This window comes from Papaver somniferum, chromosome 7 (assembly GCF_003573695.1).
Source record: "Papaver somniferum cultivar HN1 chromosome 7, ASM357369v1, whole genome shotgun sequence".
Classification (NCBI taxonomy): domain Eukaryota; kingdom Viridiplantae; phylum Streptophyta; class Magnoliopsida; order Ranunculales; family Papaveraceae; genus Papaver; species Papaver somniferum.
This window is the reverse complement of record NC_039364.1, coordinates 1,658,046-1,677,739: the sequence shown is the minus strand read 5'-3', so window position 1 is coordinate 1,677,739 and position 19,694 is coordinate 1,658,046. Positions and strand designations below refer to the sequence as shown.

The 19,694-nt window shown below is 35.9% G+C and overlaps 1 protein-coding gene and 1 long non-coding RNA gene across 2 annotated transcripts; both read left to right on the top strand.

Annotated features, from left to right (window-relative positions):
• Positions 1 to 1,701: 1,701 nt before the first annotated feature.
• LOC113300469 lies at positions 1,702 to 2,802 on the top strand. The gene is made up of 2 exons (XR_003335810.1): positions 1,702 to 1,995; positions 2,114 to 2,802. It is a non-coding gene; the product is annotated as an uncharacterized LOC113300469 (long non-coding RNA).
• Positions 2,803 to 7,146: 4,344 nt separating this feature from the next.
• On the top strand, positions 7,147 to 7,818 carry LOC113292823. The gene has a single exon (XM_026541670.1). It carries the CDS (start codon positions 7,147 to 7,149, stop codon positions 7,816 to 7,818), a length of 672 nt encoding a protein of 223 aa, XP_026397455.1.
• Positions 7,819 to 19,694: the final 11,876 nt, after the last annotated feature.

The following is a 19,694-nucleotide window of genomic DNA, read 5'->3' as shown; positions in this document are numbered from 1 at the left end:
AAACTTTACATAGCGAGTGTTGTTGGATGAGTTGATGAGAATATCATGATCTGGCGTCAACGAACATTCCTGTAATTCTTCCGATGCACACGATGGTACCTAATTCCTAACCCAATGTTTCATTTGTGTTCTGTTCTAAGTTGTCTCCGACAATCAATAACGATACTAGAAATTATTACAGAAATCATCAAGGACGGATCTAAGCATATATTAATGATCAATCACTAGTAGTTTTTAGTCGCTTGGAAGGGAAAATAATACAGCAAAGATAATGATATGTTATTGACGACAGACACATCATCAATATCATAGTTATTGGTGAATCTGAATCCATACAAATTGAGGAACTCATGCAGTTGTTGATTTTGTTGGAGTTGGAACGAAATTAAGATGTCTATGTATAGTTCAAAAGTATTCGACTGGCAAAAAATATTTACTTGTTCTAGATTGTCCAAGGATCGAAAGAAACATAAAATTTTGTTGCATATTGATGATCTTCACACCAAGGAAGAATCACTGTTTTTTTTTTAAGGATGGTAGAGGAAGAAGGATCATTTTAGTTATTATAAAAATTATATATTTTAAGTAATAATAACATTTTATTACCTTTTTAAAGTTAAAATTAATAAATTAAATTAAATAAAACATAATAATAATAATAATATTAAATGGATACCGGTTCGTTTTAATCTAGCCAATAGAATTCTTTTGTTACGTGTACACTCAGGAGTCTGCACAAAAATGGACTCGTAATATTGCGTCATTTGGGACTTAAATCTGGGACTTCCTGGAGCGCAAGAAATCACTGTGGAGCGCATGAAACCAGCTGAGCTACAAGGCGGATTTCCTATTCTTTTCAAACCAATTATACGTGGCCAAGTGTCGTCGCCAAAACACTCGTTTCACAAAACTCAAAAAAAAACCTATTTCGATCAATAAAAAGCGAGGACACCATTCATCATGGGGGCTTTATTTAACTAGGCCTTTAAGTCTTTAGGTTAATAATCTTATAATTCAAATGATCATTCACCCATTCAAAATCAGCCTTTGATGATAATGGTTCAACATTTGGATATTTGAGAAATTATCCCGCTTGATTAAATCCACTAAAAATGCTTATTGCATGAGGTAGAATTAGGAGACAAAAAGAACTTTCATTACTAAGAGAAGAAACATCGCTATAACCACCTCAAGAAATGTCATTAATTGTGATTCCAAATCTATAGTCTCCGTAGATTTTATCATCACCGTCAACTTGCTATTATAACCTAATCCTAAAACAAATCAATGATTATTTGCTAACTTTGATGATCAAGTAGGAAAAAAAAAACTGTTTTTGATGGAGGAGACATTTAAACGGCAGTAAGATGATCAAGGAATAATGGTAGTTAGATGCTGCATTAGTTAAATTTTTCAACCGTTCAACTAATCACATCTAGTACTGGTTTAATCAAAACATTTGGTTACAGAATCTCGACCTTTTGATTAAATCCGAACATATTACTCAGTAAAGGAGAAGAAGGATTTTGGGATTGTTATTCTCAAAAAAATTTGAGTGTGAGAGACTCAAAATTGTCTTGCGTTATTAGTATATAATCTTTTTTTTGGTGTTGTTAAAACTGTTAGACTCTATAAATTTGAGTGTTGTTGTAGCGATGGGTGTATTTAACTCAATTGAGGGTTGTATTTAGTCACTGCATTATCTTATTCCTTACTTTTTCTTACAAACTTCTCTATTTAATAACCATATCAGTTGTGCTTATGGTACTACCAACACTTCTTCCTGTCTTCCTCTCTAGAAACTGTGTTATTGCAAGTTGAGAAAAATGTAGGTAATCCCAAAGGAACAGCTCTTGGGGAACATGAAAATTGGTGTACCAGATGAAGAGATCAGAAATCTGATAAGAAACCAATTACAAAAAGGTCTCAAATGGGGTTACGAATCAACCCGCATGAAGAACATCTTTCTCAACTAGCTACTTGAATTAGGGCACTGTAAGTGTTACTCTCTCTTTCTTAGTGCAGTCATGTTACAGTACTCTTAATTTGTGTTTCTTCCTAATTTCTTCTTAACTCGTGTTCTAAAATTAAGATCATCAATTTGGATATGCAGTTTTCAAACGGCAACTGAGACGGAGATTGAATCAGGGTGGGTTTGAAACCCCATTGGAGACGTTTTTCTAATTGGATTCTTATTAGTTTTGTGATCTCTTCATTTGGTATATATATGATCAGTCCAATTTCCATGTTTTCCAAGAATTCTTCCTTTAGCATTACCTACATCTTTCTGAAGTTGAGGGAGAAGTTCAGGTGGTATTGCAACTACTAAACGCCCGCTGACATACAGAAAATGAAGAAGACCGATCACTGGCAAAGCACATGATCGATGCTTTTGGCGGCTGTTGCTGTTGATGATGATGATGAGTAGTTTGTCAAATCTTTGTTCCTCTAACCAACAACACTAAGTAATGTAGATTTAAGAGCAAGTAGAAGAGCAACAATCGATGTTGGTTGAATATAAAAAAGCTAGAAGATCAGAGTACTCTATGATTCAACACAGCAGCAGTTGGATTATCAATACTTTTTCTTTTTTTTATATGTAAGATGTATTACTTTTTTTTTGTATTAGTAAGATGTATCATGTATGCGGCTAATAAAAGTCTGCATGTTAAAGATAATTGCCAGGCAGAAAGCCACGATTACCTGAGGGAAAGCTGATTTTGGGGTGGATTTAATAAAATCCTTTCCCCTTATTAATAATCATTTTTTAGCAAATCCAATTTAATACAGATAATTTGGTAATCAGCCTATAGTAGTACTAGTGCCCATGAAATAGTCATTTTTAATGAAGTTGTACTGGTTCACGATAAGTAGTTCATGGGAAAACAAATCCAATCTTTAATGAACTTGTATTGATTTGTCATCTATTCAAGATTTCACGAAACATCTGTCAATGATACACAATCAGTAGGTAATTATTACTTCTCTATGTGATACATAAGTAAAGTCCATGAACCATCTCTTGTTCGAAATTTTTTCCAACATAATATTTTCTTTTCTGTTACCGGATGTTCATCCATGAGTAGTGGGAGACGCCATTTATACTGCAGCAAGTCCTAATAACTACGTCCTGATTCACATAAAGTAATACCAAGCGACCAAGTGACTTACACTTCGCATTCTGGTTAAAGAAGAATGATTTTTTAGGGATCATGGTTTTTTTTGGGACCATGATCTTATTAGGTCAACCTCCCTATACTTATAAGGGGTGTCCTAAAGTTAGGTAATACATATTTATCCTTTGCCTTAATTTAAATTAAAACTAACCGAATAACCATATAAATCTAATCATATACATCTCTAAATGAATCTATTATCAAAATCAAAATAAAAAATAGGAGAGGAATCAAAATTTTTTAGTTTTGAAAAAAATAATTATTCTCTTCTTCTTTTCTCTTTCCTTGACGTTCCTCGTTTGGTCGAAAATTATTCTTTTCTCATGATCTTCTCTTCTTCCCCTATACTTTTAATTGAATAGTTATCATCAAAATAGGGTTCTTCTCTTCTTCCCCTATTCTTTTCTAATGTTCTTCTCTTCTTGTTCGGTTAGGACGCGTTTCACAAAAATCCTAATTTCTTAACCGAACTTCCTGAAAGGAAGAATACGAAGAACAATGCGGTTCAATAGGATTTAAAATTAGGTTACCAAACTGCGAGTTCGGTTGGTTTGCAAAAATTTCTAAAACTATCTAGCAACCGAACTCTACCCATATTACAAAAAGAAAATAAAATTTCAATGTAACCGAACTGTGCTATTTTTCCCACTATGTTGAGTTCTCATTCAACCGAACTTTTCCCACTCTGTGCGGTTGGATCGCAAAAAATTCTAAAACTAGTTAGTAACCGAACTCTATCCATAATACAGAAAAAAAAAAACCAATATACCCGAACTGTGTTAGTTTTCCCACTATGTTGAGTTATGATTTAACCGAACTTTTCCCACTCTGTTCAATTGGTTCGCAAAAAATTCTAAAACTAGTTAGTAATCGACCTCTACACAAAAAAAAAAAAACAAAAAAAAACAATGTAACCGAACCTGTGTTATTTTTCCCACTATTGTTGAGTTATGATTTAACCGAACTTTGCCTACTCTGTTCGGTTGGTTCGCAAAAAATTCTGAAACTATCTAGTAACCGAACTCTACCCATATTACAAAAAAAAAAAAAAAATCCAATGAAAAACCGAACTGTGCTATTTTTCTTATTATGTAGGTTTCAATTTAACCGAACTTGTCCCACTATGTTCGGTTTGTTCGCAAAAAAACTTGACAAACCGAACTCTTCACTAATTGGATACATGTGGAGTTCGGTAACATGTCTGTTAACCGAACGACTAAAAAGCTCCATTAAAGAGCGAGTTCGGTTACCTGTGTGTTTGGAAAAAGTAACATGTACTTCCAAGACTCCATTGTCGATCAGGCCGCCGATTCAGACCTTTTCAGACATCGTAAGATCGATTCAGAAGATTCCCGTTACCTCAGACCTTGTTACTTTGATTAATTTAGCCGTTGTTACTTAGTTTTGAATGTTTTAGGAAAAACGTGGCTAGATTTTTTCAAAATCCCATCACTTCTATGAGCAGTAATGCAAATCTGTTTTGGACAAAACTTGTTATTTGGCCACTTGATATGGTTTTGTCCTCTAGAATACATGTCTTAATAAACCCTGGTTGGATCTATCCAAGATCACAGCACTGCTTTTTTGTGGTGTTGCAAATCCGCGTTGTTTGGTTCTAAACAAAAATAAGGTGGCCTTTTGACGTGGAATTATCCTTGTAAATATCTGAAAATGGTTGTAAGGGAAATTCAGATGGCAATCAACAAACTTATTGTTTTGTTGAGCCACGTGGATGAACAAAGTGCATTCTCCACTATGGGAAACCGGGCATAATGAACAAATATGATGTTTTAGGGTCCCACTAGTGATTTTATTAATATAAACTAATAAGAGTTGGGTCCCACTATTGATTTTGTCAATATAAATTGTGTTCCACTGGATTATTTAATAATAAAATAAATAATAAAATATAAACCCTAAACACAAGAATGGAATTTGGAGAGAGGATTTGTTAGGGGCGTTGGAAGCTTGATCACCCGCGTCAGTGGCACCACCACGCGATCCTCCGTCACGCGCGTGCTGGGTGGTCCATCTCGATGCTCAAATAAACATATTTGTTGATTTGAACATCCATTTTTCATGTTTGTCCATTCCATAGTGGGAGCAAAATGAACAAACTCCAAGATTGTTCATTCCATATGAACTACTCTAAGGTCTCTAATGATAGGATTGAGGGTCCAGAATTGGTTGAGATACTTTAGATCTGATGACTGTAATATGATTTTGATCTTGAACAAACTTGTCACAGTTTCGATTTCCCTAAATAAATAAATTTACTTTGAGGCTAGCCTCTTTTATGAATATCGATTTCCCTAAATCAATAATTTTTCATTTATTGATTGACGGTCTGCACATCCGTGAATTCCCTTGAATTAAAATGCCCCAATATGGGAGACATGGTTATGGAAATGCCCAGAGTTTTTGAAAAAAGTTGAAATACCCGAATCCGTTAACTTTTCTGTCCAAAATAAATTGGCACATATATGAAGTCCCACACGTGAATAAAAGTCATTTTTAGCTCTAATTTTTATTAAGGTGATACTTTCTTCTTAGAAAATAACCACCCTTAATATTATGACACGTGTCATATTCCCGCCACCACCACCATCGTCGCTGCCACAACCCCCACCACCATCGCCTCCAGCCCACCACCACTATCACCACCACCATCGCCATCACCACCACCAGAACCATCGCCGCCACCACCACCATCGTCGTCGTCACCGTCACCACCACCACCATACCTGAATCCTAAACCCTAAAACCCTCACCCTGAACCCTAACCCTGAATTCTAAAACCCGGAATTCTAACCCTTAACTATAAAACCTTAACCCCGATGGGATATTATTGTCTTTTTCTCACATTTATGAAGTCACACATGTGCCAAATTCACTACTTAACCGGCTTGGACCGAATAATTAACGGGTTGGAGTATTTTAACTTTATTAAGAAATTCAGGGCAATTCCACCGCCATGCTTCCGAAATTTGACCATTTTTCCTTGAATGTATTGTTTGTATCCAAATTCTAAACGTAAAATGGTAAATGCACAATATGTACGTGAATTCAATATATATTAAGTGCATTTAAACTCGTGAAATCCCTTGAATTATACTATTTCCTGTATTATATACCTGCGAATACACCGTGTTCATGTCAATTAGCTATATAGCTGTACGTGTATTTGTGAATTCGTATATATTGAAGAGAGTGTTTGATTCATTTGGGCGGAAAAATATTTCTCTTGGTCAATCAATATATTTCAATCCATTCAAATCAAAATATGAATTACATGGTCACTGAAAAGAATAACACATCAAAATACAAGATAATTAAACCCCTAATACAATTAAAGATACCAATTACAAGTATATTGTAAAGAGAAAGAGCCATAAACTGTAAAGATATCCACTTTTGTTTATGTAGTAGGAAAAAAATGATGGTATTATCCGGAATCAATTCCGACCATTTAGTCCAAGTTTTTTCTTCTGTGAAAAGAGATGCTACTAAAAAAAGGAATATTTTTCCCGCAATCTTATATACTCAGATGAACCCGCACGAACAGAGGGAATGAGGGACAACTATTTGATATGTACTTGTAACATTCTACAGATAGGACATGTACATGCATTGTACCACTGCAGTACTACAGCTACGCAGTAACCACCAAGATCAAGTCATCACTGCAGTTGCAAGTCTTCAGCTAGGACCGAGTTTTATGTTGAAAACAAATCTGTAACAAGTTAGAACTGCCCTGTAATATCGTACTTATCGTTTTAGATTAGATTGAACTTTTCTATTATTCTTTGTATTCTTTAATCATATAAATACTAATGCAATACAACAGAGTCTATACAATTGTGAGACTTTATATCAATAAATCTAGATTCTAAGATGGTATCTTCCTTGTAAAGATCCTAAGACCCCTAAATTTTTTTATCTCTTCCGATCAATCTCTGAAATTCTCATAATGGTTGGATCCAATGCATCTCCTCCACCTTCTCCAACCCATCAACATCAGGAAAACCAACCCAATGGAAACCCTGGACTCGTCCTAGATCCATATATCATTAACCCTAGTGATAATCCTGCAACTGTTCTTTTCTCTCCACTTCTCCAGGGAGATAACTACGGTTCATGGGTAAGAGGTATTACAAAGGCATTGAATGCTAAAGGAAAATTGGGTTTTGTTGATGGATCATTTCCTCCACCCGCTGATGATCTAACCCACAGGTGCTGGAAAAGATGCGATGACTTGGTAGGAAGTTGGCTGCTTAATTTTGTACACCCAGATATTAGAGCAAGCTGCTTGTATGCTGCATCATCTCATGCGATATGGAAAGACTTACAAGTAATGTTTTGTATTTCAAATGCTCCAATTCTTTTTCGTCTTAAGTCTGCTATTGCTAGTATTCGTCAAGAATCAATGCCAGTATCACTTTACTATACGAAAATCAAAACCCTCTGGGATCAGTATGACTCATTGGTAGAAAGCACGGAAGCATGCATATGTGGTGATGGAAAATCAATGCTGGAACGATTGGAACGTGATCGTGCAATGGAGTTCTTGCAAGGCCTCCACGACAGATTCTTCAACCTACGCAGCCAGATCTTGACTATGGATCCATTTCCACTTCTTTGAGAATTTTCAACCTCGTCCAGCAGGAGGAGGAACAACAGAATATCACTGCCACACCTATGCCTGTTGTTGAATCCGCTGCAATTAACACCAACCGGAACTTTTCTTCTTCATCTCGTCCTACCGCTAGTCAGAACAAGCGCCAGAGGCCCCTTGTGATTATTGTAACAAGCATGGGCATGTTTGAGACAAGTGTTATAAGATGCATGGATTTCCCACTCCAACCAACAGCCTGCCAGTCGCTGCTGCTGCAGCCATGTCACCTGATTCGAATGCTATTCAACCATCCTTCCAGCTTTGTCTGCTGATCAGTATGCTCGTCTCCTAGCACTTATCAATCCTCCAACTGAATCTTCCCAGATGGAGCATCTTGCAAATTTCGCAGGTGCAATTCTGACTACATCTTTTATTAATCCATGGTTTGTAGACAGTGGTGCTACACACCATATTTGCAATTCTTTACAGTTTTTCACTTCTTATAAGCCTGTAAATTCATTAATTCAAATGCAATTACCGGATGGATCATTCTCCGTGGTTAAGCACATTGGCAAAGTGGTTTTCCCACCTACGCTTAAACTTTCAAATATGCATCATATTCCGAATTTTAAATTTAATTTTATTTCTGTGAGTCAGTTAACTCGCCAATCCAACTGTGTTGCTTATTTTTTTGAACACATTTGTTTCTTTCAGGACCGAGTCACACAGAAAGTGATTGGTCGGGCTGATTTCATCTCTGGATTGTATCACCTTCAAATCCATTAACAACAACAAGTTTCGCATAAAGTCTTATGTAATAAAGCCACATTAGATGTTTAGTACTGTCAGCTAGGTCATCCTAGCTTAGAACGCTTTAAATTTTTATGTCTTAATTTTGATTATATTCATTCCAGTACTTCGTCCTTGTGTGATGTTTGTCCTATGGCTAAACAAAGACGTTTATATTTTAATAAGAATAAAATTTCTTCCAAACGTTGTTTTGAGTTAATTCATTGTGATATTTGGGGACCATTTTCGACACTCTCTTCCAATGGTGCACGATATTTCTTAACCATCGTGGATGATTTTTCTCGTTGCACATGGGTTTTTCTCCTGCAAACAAAAGCTAAATCTTTTACATTCATCAAGTTTTTCACTAATTTTGTCACTACACAATATGCACACCATATTTCTCATATATCGACTGGTACCACAGTCTCTTACTTACGTCTACTGCAACGTTTCCAGTCAGACAATGGGACTGAATTTTTGTCTCGAGATATACAGACTTGGTTTGCTGATCGGGGTATTCATCACCAACGAAGTTGTGTGTCTACTCCTCAACAAAATGGAGTTGTTGAACGAAAACATCGCCACTTACTTAATGTGGCTAGAGCCCTTCGTTTTCAAGCAAATCTTCCCATTACTTACTGGGGAGAATGCATTTTAACGGCATCTTATTTGATTAATAAAATGCCTACTCCAATCCTTTCTCACAAAACTCCTCATGAAATTCTACTTGGCAAGTTACCGAATTATCAACACTTGCGAGTTTTTGGTTGTTTGTGCTTTGTAGAAATACAAACATTTCATCTAAATTTGATCCCAGGGAAATTCCTGGTGTGTTTTTAGGTTACCCACGTAATCATAAAGGGTACATTATATTAAGCATTTAAACCAAATCTATCTTTGTTTCGAGAGACGTAATTTTTCATGGACAATGCTTTCCTTTTAAAGATGCAAACCTTCCTACTACAGATTTCTTACATTCTTCTTTTCAAGAAGACATTTACTATGATGACGTGTCATCGTCATATCCTTCTACTTCTGCACAGAACCCTGCCACTACTGCACGGACTCCTATAACAGCTCAATATACTCTTATTGATGCCGTAACTCCAGTATCTTATACCAGTTCTACTTCTAGTACATCATCCATACCGTCTCCTAGTTCTGAAAACTCCTTACCATTTGTTCCATCTGACCCGGAGCAATCAGCACGACGATCAACTAGACAGTGCTAACGTCCAGCTCATTTGAAAGATTACATATGCTCAGTTCAACAAGGTATTTCCAATACACCTTATCCTATTACAAATTACATTTCTTTTGACAAATTTACTCCGCAACATCGTGCTTTCCTCTCATCTGTCATTACTAATGAGGAACCACGCACATTTATGGAGGCTATCAAAATTCCAGAATGGCGTGATGCCATAGTAAAAGAGCACACTGCACTCCAAGACAATGATACTTTTACCATGATTACTCTTCCACCTGGAAAATCCGCCATTGGTTGTAAATGGGTTTTTCAAATCAAATATCGACCAGATAGTACAATTGAACGTCGTAAAGCACGTCTCGTTGCTAAAGGATACACACAACAGGATGGAATAGATTATCATGATACTTTTGCTCCTGTTGCTAGTAACAGTTTGTGTCTTATTATATGTTGCTGCCATTAATAATTGGCCTTTACATTAATTGGATGTGAATAATGCCTTTTTACAAGGTAATCTTGATGAAGACATATACATGAAACTTCCCCCTGGATTTCGGAAAAAGGGAGATACTCATGTTTATAAGCTCAATAAATCTCTTTACGGACTTAAGCAAGCATCTCGTCAATGGTTTGCAAAGTTATCTACATCCTTACTAGACGAAGGTTTTCTTCAATCTCGGGCTGATTACTCACTTTTCACCTATCATTCAGGTACAATTTCCGTCTATGTTTTAGTTTATATTGATGATATTATTATTACAGGTAATAATGACTCTGCTATTCAAAAGCTGAAACAGAAACTTGAATCCTAATTTTCGCTTAAAGATCTTGGTCGCTTACAATATTTTTTGGGCATTGAAGTTTCTCGTTATACCAAAGGTATTTTTCTTTGTCAACGCAAATATATTCTTGACATCGTTAATGATTCTGGCCTTTTAGGTGCTAAGGTTTCTCCTTCTCCTATGGAACAACACCTTAATCTTCTACCAACTTCAGGTGATCTTCTTCCTGATCCCAGTGTTTATCGTCGACTAATTGGTCGACTTCTCTATCTTCAGGTGACTCGCCCTGATATCACATACTTAGTGAATTATTTAAGCCAGTTTATGCAGCAACCACGTTCTGCTCATTTGGAAGTTGCACATCGAGTTGTCTGTTATCTTAAAGGCACAATTAGTCATGGAATTTTTCTTTCAGCAAGTAGCTCATTGTCTCTTGTTGGTTATACTGACTCGGATTGGGCAGGTTTCCCAACTACCCGTCGTTCCATGACAGGGTATTTCACAATTCTAGGGGATAGCCCTATCTCTTGGAAATCCAACAAACACCAACAATCCCCCTATCCTCTGCTGAAGCAGAATACAAAGCATTAGCCAGACTAACTTTTGAGCTACACATGTTTGCATTATTTGCTTACTGATCTTCGATTTCTCTTCCTAAGCATATTCCAGTCATTGTGATAATCAGGTTGCTATTCCATATCTGAAAATCCAGTTTTTCATGAACGGACTAAACAACATCGAAATTGATTGTTATTTTGTTCGAGAAAAAACTTCTCTCTGGCCTTATCAAGCCATCTCACATTCCATCAATATCTCAATTAGCCGACCTCTTCACCAAACCACTTGGAGTGGATCATTTTAAACATCTTGTAAGCAAGTTAGGCATTCGGCCTCATAATCCTCCCGCTCCAACTTGAGGGGGGGTATTGGATATGTACGTGTAACATTCTACAGATAGTACATGTACATGCATTGTACCACTGCAGTACTACATCTATGCCGTAACCACCAAGATCAAGTCATCATCACTGCAGTTCCAAGTCTTCAGCTATGACCGAGTTTTATGTTGAAAACAAATTTGTAACAAGTTAGAACTGCCCTGTAATCTCGTACTTATCGTTTAGATTAGATTGAATTTTTCTATTATTCTTTGTATTCTGTAATCATATAAATACTAATGCAATACAACAGAGTCTATACAATTATGAGACTTTATATCAATAAATCTAGATTCTAAGAACAAGTGGGGTCGGATTTTGAAATTTTACTAAATATAGCTTAAGTTTGTTGTAATTTTCACGCCTTGTGGGGGCAAATACATATAATCAAATCAAAATTCTACTTGATATGAGCAAAATTACAAACTTAATAATTAAATATGCATCAAATACAAATAAATTACTATCTCTAATTTAATTTATAACTTGATTTTCACTTAGAAAATGATACAAAACCAATTAAAATGCTACAAAAAAATCGGACGGCCTACGGCCCATAACCAATGTTATGCCCAAAGTTTTATTATATGAAAATTTGCTCCCACTTGAATAAAAGTCTGGCTCCGTCACTGTGAATCTGGATATTCTAAATTTCTTATATTAAAAATTGATTCAATGTGATACCGTGTCCATTGATTGATGTTTTTAAATCGAAAATACAAAACACGATCCATATATAAGGATTCTAGAAAAATCGCAGGTAAAGCAAATGGACAATCACCCAAAATGACTAACAAAAAAATTTTGGGGCGAAGAAACATCGGCAGCAAAATATAATGATTCAAATCAACTGGCTGTATATAATAGACCGAGTGAGTGTATATATGTACTTGCACCATGATCTATAGGCTGACCACCCAATGATCAGACAGACCCCAAACCAAAATGTAGTTAAACAATATAAAACTGCACAACATTATCGGAGAACTTGTGTATTATAGAAAAGATTATATAATTGGGCGAGTGTAATGGATGTGTACATTTGGGAACTATAAGACATGGACCCGTGAGTTAAAAACACATTAAGTGACTGTGCATCCGTGTGTTTGTGAACTGTAGGATGATTTATATGAGGAATTTATTTCACGGAGCATCCCAGGTGATTAACAGGCGGATTTTGATTTACAGCTAGATAAATCAGGGTTTACAATTCAATTTTTCTTGGTAAAAAAGCATTCAATATTCACCGTTAGATGAAAAATCTGATTCGACCAAGCTAATATCTTTCAACCGTTAGATCGAACTTATCTTGTTACACACAAATGAAATGTACTCTCATTTAGGTTTATGTAACCGTACCTAAACGTGTACACCATGTTGGTTCACAAATAGTTAACCGAGGTTAGCCATATGATTACTCTTATATCAACCTTATTCACCTCAACCATAACTAGTCCAAATGACTCTATTAAAACTAGTTAAAGAGTTGTTCAATTGCTATATAAAAAATAATTGAAACCAAATCGGTTTGATTCACTTGAATCAATCATGAACATTATAGCCATATGATGAACTTGGTCGAAGCGAAAACTTACCAACACATATTTCGAGAAATTCTACTTGGCAAGTTACCGAATTATCAACACTTGCGAGTTTTTGGTTGTTTGTGCTTTGTAGAAATACAAACATTTCATCTAAATTTGATCCCAGGGAAATTCCTGGTGTGTTTTTAGGTTACCCACGTAATCATAAAGGGTACATTATATTAAGCATTTAAACCAAATCTATCTTTGTTTCGAGAGACGTAATTTTTCATGGACAATGCTTTCCTTTTAAAGATGCAAACCTTCCTACTACAGATTTCTTACATTCTTCTTTTCAAGAAGACATTTACTATGATGACGTGTCATCGTCATATCCTTCTACTTCTGCACAGAACCCTGCCACTACTGCACGGACTCCTATAACAGCTCAATACTCTTATTGATGCCGTAACTCCAGTATCTTATACCAGTTCTACTTCTAGTACATCATCCATACCGTCTCCTAGTTCTGAAAACTCCTTACCATTTGTTCCATCTGACCCGGAGCAATCAGCACGACGATCAACTAGACAGTGCTAACGTCCAGCTCATTTGAAAGATTACATATGCTCAGTTCAACAAGGTATTTCCAATACACCTTATCCTATTACAAATTACATTTCTTTTGACAAATTTACTCCGCAACATCGTGCTTTCCTCTCTCTCTCATGTCATTACTAATGAGGAACCACGCACATTTATGGAGGCTATCAAAATTCCAGAATGGCGTGATGCCATAGTAAAAGAGCACACTGCACTCCAAGACAATGATACTTTTACCATGATTACTCTTCCACCTGGAAAATCCGCCATTGGTTGTAAATGGGTTTTTCAAATCAAATATCGACCAGATAGTACAATTGAACGTCGTAAAGCACGTCTCGTTGCTAAAGGATACACACAACAGGATGGAATAGATTATCATGATACTTTTGTTCCTGTTGCTAGTAACAGTTTGTGTCTTATTATATGTTGCTGCCATTAATAATTGGCCTTTACATTAATTGGATGTGAATAATGCCTTTTTACAAGGTAATCTTGATGAAGACATATACATGAAACTTCCCCCTGGATTTCGGAAAAAGGGAGATACTCATGTTTATAAGCTCAATAAATCTCTTTACGGACTTAAGCAAGCATCTCGTCAATGGTTTGCAAAGTTATCTACATCCTTACTAGACGAAGGTTTTCTTCAATCTCGGGCTGATTACTCACTTTTCACCTATCATTCAGGTACAATTTCCGTCTATGTTTTAGTTTATTGATGATATTATTATTACAGGTAATAATGACTCTGCTATTCAAAAGCTGAAACAGAAACTTGAATCCTAATTTTCGCTTAAAGATTTTGGTCGCTTACAATATTTTTGGGCATTGAAGTTTCTCGTTATACCAAAGGTATTTTTCTTTGTCAACGCAAATATATTCTTGACATCGTTAATGATTCTGGCCTTTTAGGTGCTAAGGTTTCTCCTTCTCCTATGGAACAACACCTTAATCTTCTACCAACTTCAGGTGATCTTCTTCCTGATCCCAGTGTTTATCGTCGACTAATTGGTCGACTTCTCTATCTTCAGGTGACTCGCCCTGATATCACATACTTAGTGAATTATTTAAGCCAGTTTATGCAGCAACCACGTTCTGCTCATTTGGAAGTTGCACATCGAGTTGTCTGTTATCTTAAAGGCACAATTAGTCATGGAATTTTTCTTTCAGCAAGTAGCTCATTGTCTCTTGTTGGTTATACTGACTCGGATTGGGCAGGTTTCCCAACTACCCGTCGTTCCATGACAGGGTATTTCACAATTCTAGGGGATAGCCCTATCTCTTGGAAATCCAACAAACAACCAACAATCCCCCTATCCTCTGCTGAAGCAGAATACAAAGCATTAGCCAGACTAACTTTTGAGCTACAATGTTTGCATTATTTGCTTACTGATCTTCGTATTTCTCTTCCTAAGCATATTCCAGTCTATTGTGATAATCAGGTTGCTATTCACATATCTGAAAATCCAGTTTTTCATGAACGGACTAAACACATCGAAATTGATTGTTATTTTGTTCGAGAAAAACTTCTCTCTGGCCTTATCAAGCCATCTCACATTCCATCAATATCTCAATTAGCCGACCTCTTCACCAAACCACTTGGAGTGGATCATTTTAAACATCTTGTAAGCAAGTTAGGCATTCGGCCTCATAATCCTCCCGCTCCAACTTGAGGGGGGGTATTGGATATGTACGTGTAACATTCTACAGATAGTACATGTACATGCATTGTACCACTGCAGTACTACATCTATGCCGTAACCACCAAGATCAAGTCATCACTGCAGTTCCAAGTCTTCAGCTATGACCGAGTTTTATGTTGAAAACAAATTTGTAACAAGTTAGAACTGCCCTGTAATCTCGTACTTATCGTTTTAGATTAGATTGAATTTTTCTATTATTCTTTGTATTCTGTAATCATATAAATACTAATGCAATACAACAGAGTCTATACAATTATGAGACTTTATATCAATAAATCTAGATTCTAAGAACAAGTGGGGTCGGATTTTGAAATTTTACTAAATATAGCTTAAGTTTGTTGTAATTTTCACGCCTTGTGGGGGCAAATACATATAATCAAATCAAAATTCTACTTGATATGAGCAAAATTACAAACTTAATAATTAAATATGCATCAAATACAAATAAATTACTATCTCTAATTTAATTTATAACTTGATTTTCACTTAGAAAATGATACAAAACCAATTAAAATGCTACAAAAAAATCGGACGGCCTACGGCCCATAACCAATGTTATGCCCAAAGTTTTATTATATGAAAATTTGCTCCCACTTGAATAAAAGTCTGGCTCCGTCACTGTGAATCTGGATATTCTAAATTTCTTATATTAAAAATTGATTCAATGTGATACCGTGTCCATTGATTGATGTTTTTAAATCGAAAATACAAAGACACGATCCATATATAAGGATTCTAGAAAAATCGCAGGTAAAGCAAATGGACAATCACCCAAAATGACTAACAAAAAAATTTTGGGGCGAAGAAACATCGGCAGCAAAATATAATGATTCAAATCAACTGGCTGTATATATATAGACCGAGTGAGTGTATATATGTACTTGCACCATGATCTATAGGCTGACCACCCAATGATCAGACAGACCCCACAAACCAAAATGTAGTTAAACAATATAAAACTGCACAACATTATCGGAGAACTTGTGTATTATAGAAAAGATTATATAATTGGGCGAGTGTATGGATGGATGTGTACATTTGGGAACTATAAGACATGGACCCGTGAGTTAAAAACACATTAAGTGACTGTGCATCCGTGTGTTTGTGAACTGTAGGATGATTTATATGAGGAATTTATTTCACGGAGCATCCCAGGTGATTAACAGGCGGATTTTGATTTACAGCTAGATAAATCAGGGTTTACAATTCAATTTTTCTTGGTAAAAAAGCATTCAATATTCACCGTTAGATGAAAAATCTGATTCGACCAAGCTAATATCTTTCAACCGTTAGATCGAACTTATCTTGTTACACACAAATGAAATGTACTCTCATTTAGGTTTATGTAACCGTACCTAAACGTGTACACCATGTTGGTTCACAAATAGTTAACCGAGGTTAGCCATATGATTACTCTTATATCAACCTTATTCACCTCAACCATAACTAGTCCAAATGACTCTATTAAAACTAGTTAAAGAGTTGTTCAATTGCTATATAAAAAATAATTGAAACCAAATCGGTTTGATTCACTTGAATCAATCATGAACATTATAGCCATATGATGAACTTGGTCGAAGCGAAAACTTACCAACACATATTTCGAGAAATTCTACTTGGCAAGTTACCGAATTATCAACACTTGCGAGTTTTTGGTTGTTTGTGCTTTGTAGAAATACAAACATTTCATCTAAATTTGATCCCAGGGAAATTCCTGGTGTGTTTTTAGGTTACCCACGTAATCATAAAGGGTACATTATATTAAGCATTTAAACCAAATCTATCTTTGTTTCGAGAGACGTAATTTTTCATGGACAATGCTTTCCTTTTAAAGATGCAAACCTTCCTACTACAGATTTCTTACATTCTTCTTTTCAAGAAGACATTTACTATGATGACGTGTCATCGTCATATCCTTCTACTTCTGCACAGAACCCTGCCACTACTGCACGGACTCCTATAACAGCTCAATATACTCTTATTGATGCCGTAACTCCAGTATCTTATACCAGTTCTACTTCTAGTACATCATCCATACCGTCTCCTAGTTCTGAAAACTCCTTACCATTTGTTCCATCTGACCCGGAGCAATCAGCACGACGATCAACTAGACAGTGCTAACGTCCAGCTCATTTGAAAGATTACATATGCTCAGTTCAACAAGGTATTTCCAATACACCTTATCCTATTACAAATTACATTTCTTTTGACAAATTTACTCCGCAACATCGTGCTTTCCTCTCATCTGTCATTACTAATGAGGAACCACGCACATTTATGGAGGCTATCAAAATTCCAGAATGGCGTGATGCCATAGTAAAAGAGCACACTGCACTCCAAGACAATGATACTTTTACCATGATTACTCTTCCACCTGGAAAATCCGCCATTGGTTGTAAATGGGTTTTTCAAATCAAATATCGACCAGATAGTACAATTGAACGTCGTAAAGCACGTCTCGTTGCTAAAGGATACACACAACAGGATGGAATAGATTATCATGATACTTTTGTTCCTGTTGCTAGTAACAGTTTGTGTCTTATTATATGTTGCTGCCATTAATAATTGGCCTTTACATTAATTGGATGTGAATAATGCCTTTTTACAAGGTAATCTTGATGAAGACATATACATGAAACTTCCCCCTGGATTTCGGAAAAAGGGAGATACTCATGTTTATAAGCTCAATAAATCTCTTTACGGACTTAAGCAAGCATCTCGTCAATGGTTTGCAAAGTTATCTACATCCTTACTAGACGAAGGTTTTCTTCAATCTCGGGCTGATTACTCACTTTTCACCTATCATTCAGGTACAATTTCCGTCTATGTTTTAGTTTATATTGATGATATTATTATTACAGGTAATAATGACTCTGCTATTCAAAAGCTGAAACAGAAACTTGAATCCTAATTTTCGCTTAAAGATCTTGGTCGCTTACAATATTTTTTGGGCATTGAAGTTTCTCGTTATACCAAAGGTATTTTTCTTTGTCAACGCAAATATATTCTTGACATCGTTAATGATTCTGGCCTTTTAGGTGCTAAGGTTTCTCCTTCTCCTATGGAACAACACCTTAATCTTCTACCAACTTCAGGTGATCTTCTTCCTGATCCCAGTGTTTATCGTCGACTAATTGGTCGACTTCTCTATCTTCAGGTGACTCGCCCTGATATCACATACTTAGTGAATTATTTAAGCCAGTTTATGCAGCAACCACGTTCTGCTCATTTGGAAGTTGCACATCGAGTTGTCTGTTATCTTAAAGGCACAATTAGTCATGGAATTTTTCTTTCAGCAAGTAGCTCATTGTCTCTTGTTGGTTATACTGACTCGGATTGGGCAGGTTTCCCAACTACCCGTCGTTCCATGACAGGGTATTTCACAATTCTAGGGGATAGCCCTATCTCTTGGAAATCCAACAAACAACCAACAATCCCCCTATCCTCTGCTGAAGCAGAATACAAAGCATTAGCCAGACTAACTTTTGAGCTACAATGTTTGCATTATTTGCTTACTGATCTTCGTATTTCTCTTCCTAAGCATATTCCAGTCTATTGTGATAATCAGGTTGCTATTCACATATCTGAAAATCCAGTTTTTCATGAACGGACTAAACACATCGAAATTGATTGTTATTTTGTTCGAGAAAAACTTCTCTCTGGCCTTATCAAGCCATCTCACATTCCATCAATATCTCAATTAGCCGACCTCTTCACCAAACCACTTGGAGTGGATCATTTTAAACATCTTGTAAGCAAGTTAGGCATTCGGCCTCATAATCCTCCCGCTCCAACTTGAGGGGGGGTATTGGATATGTACGTGTAACATTCTACAGATAGTACATGTACATGCATTGTACCACTGCAGTACTACATCTATGCCGTAACCACCAAGATCAAGTCATCACTGCAGTTCCAAGTCTTCAGCTATGACCGAGTTTTATGTTGAAAACAAATTTATAACAAGTTAGAACTGCCCTGTAATCTCGTACTTATCGTTTTAGATTAGATTGAATTTTTCTATTATTCTTTGTATTCTGTAATCATATAAATACTAATGCAATACAACAGAGTCTATACAATTATGAGACTTTATATCAATAAATCTAGATTCTAAGAACAAGTGGGGTCGGATTTTGAAATTTTACTAAATATAGCTTAAGTTTGTTGTAATTTTCACGCCTTGTGGGGGCAAATACATATAATCAAATCAAAATTCTACTTGATATGAGCAAAATTACAAACTTAATAATTAAATATGCATCAAATACAAATAAATTACTATCTCTAATTTAATTTATAACTTGATTTTCACTTAGAAAATGATACAAAACCAATTAAAATGCTAC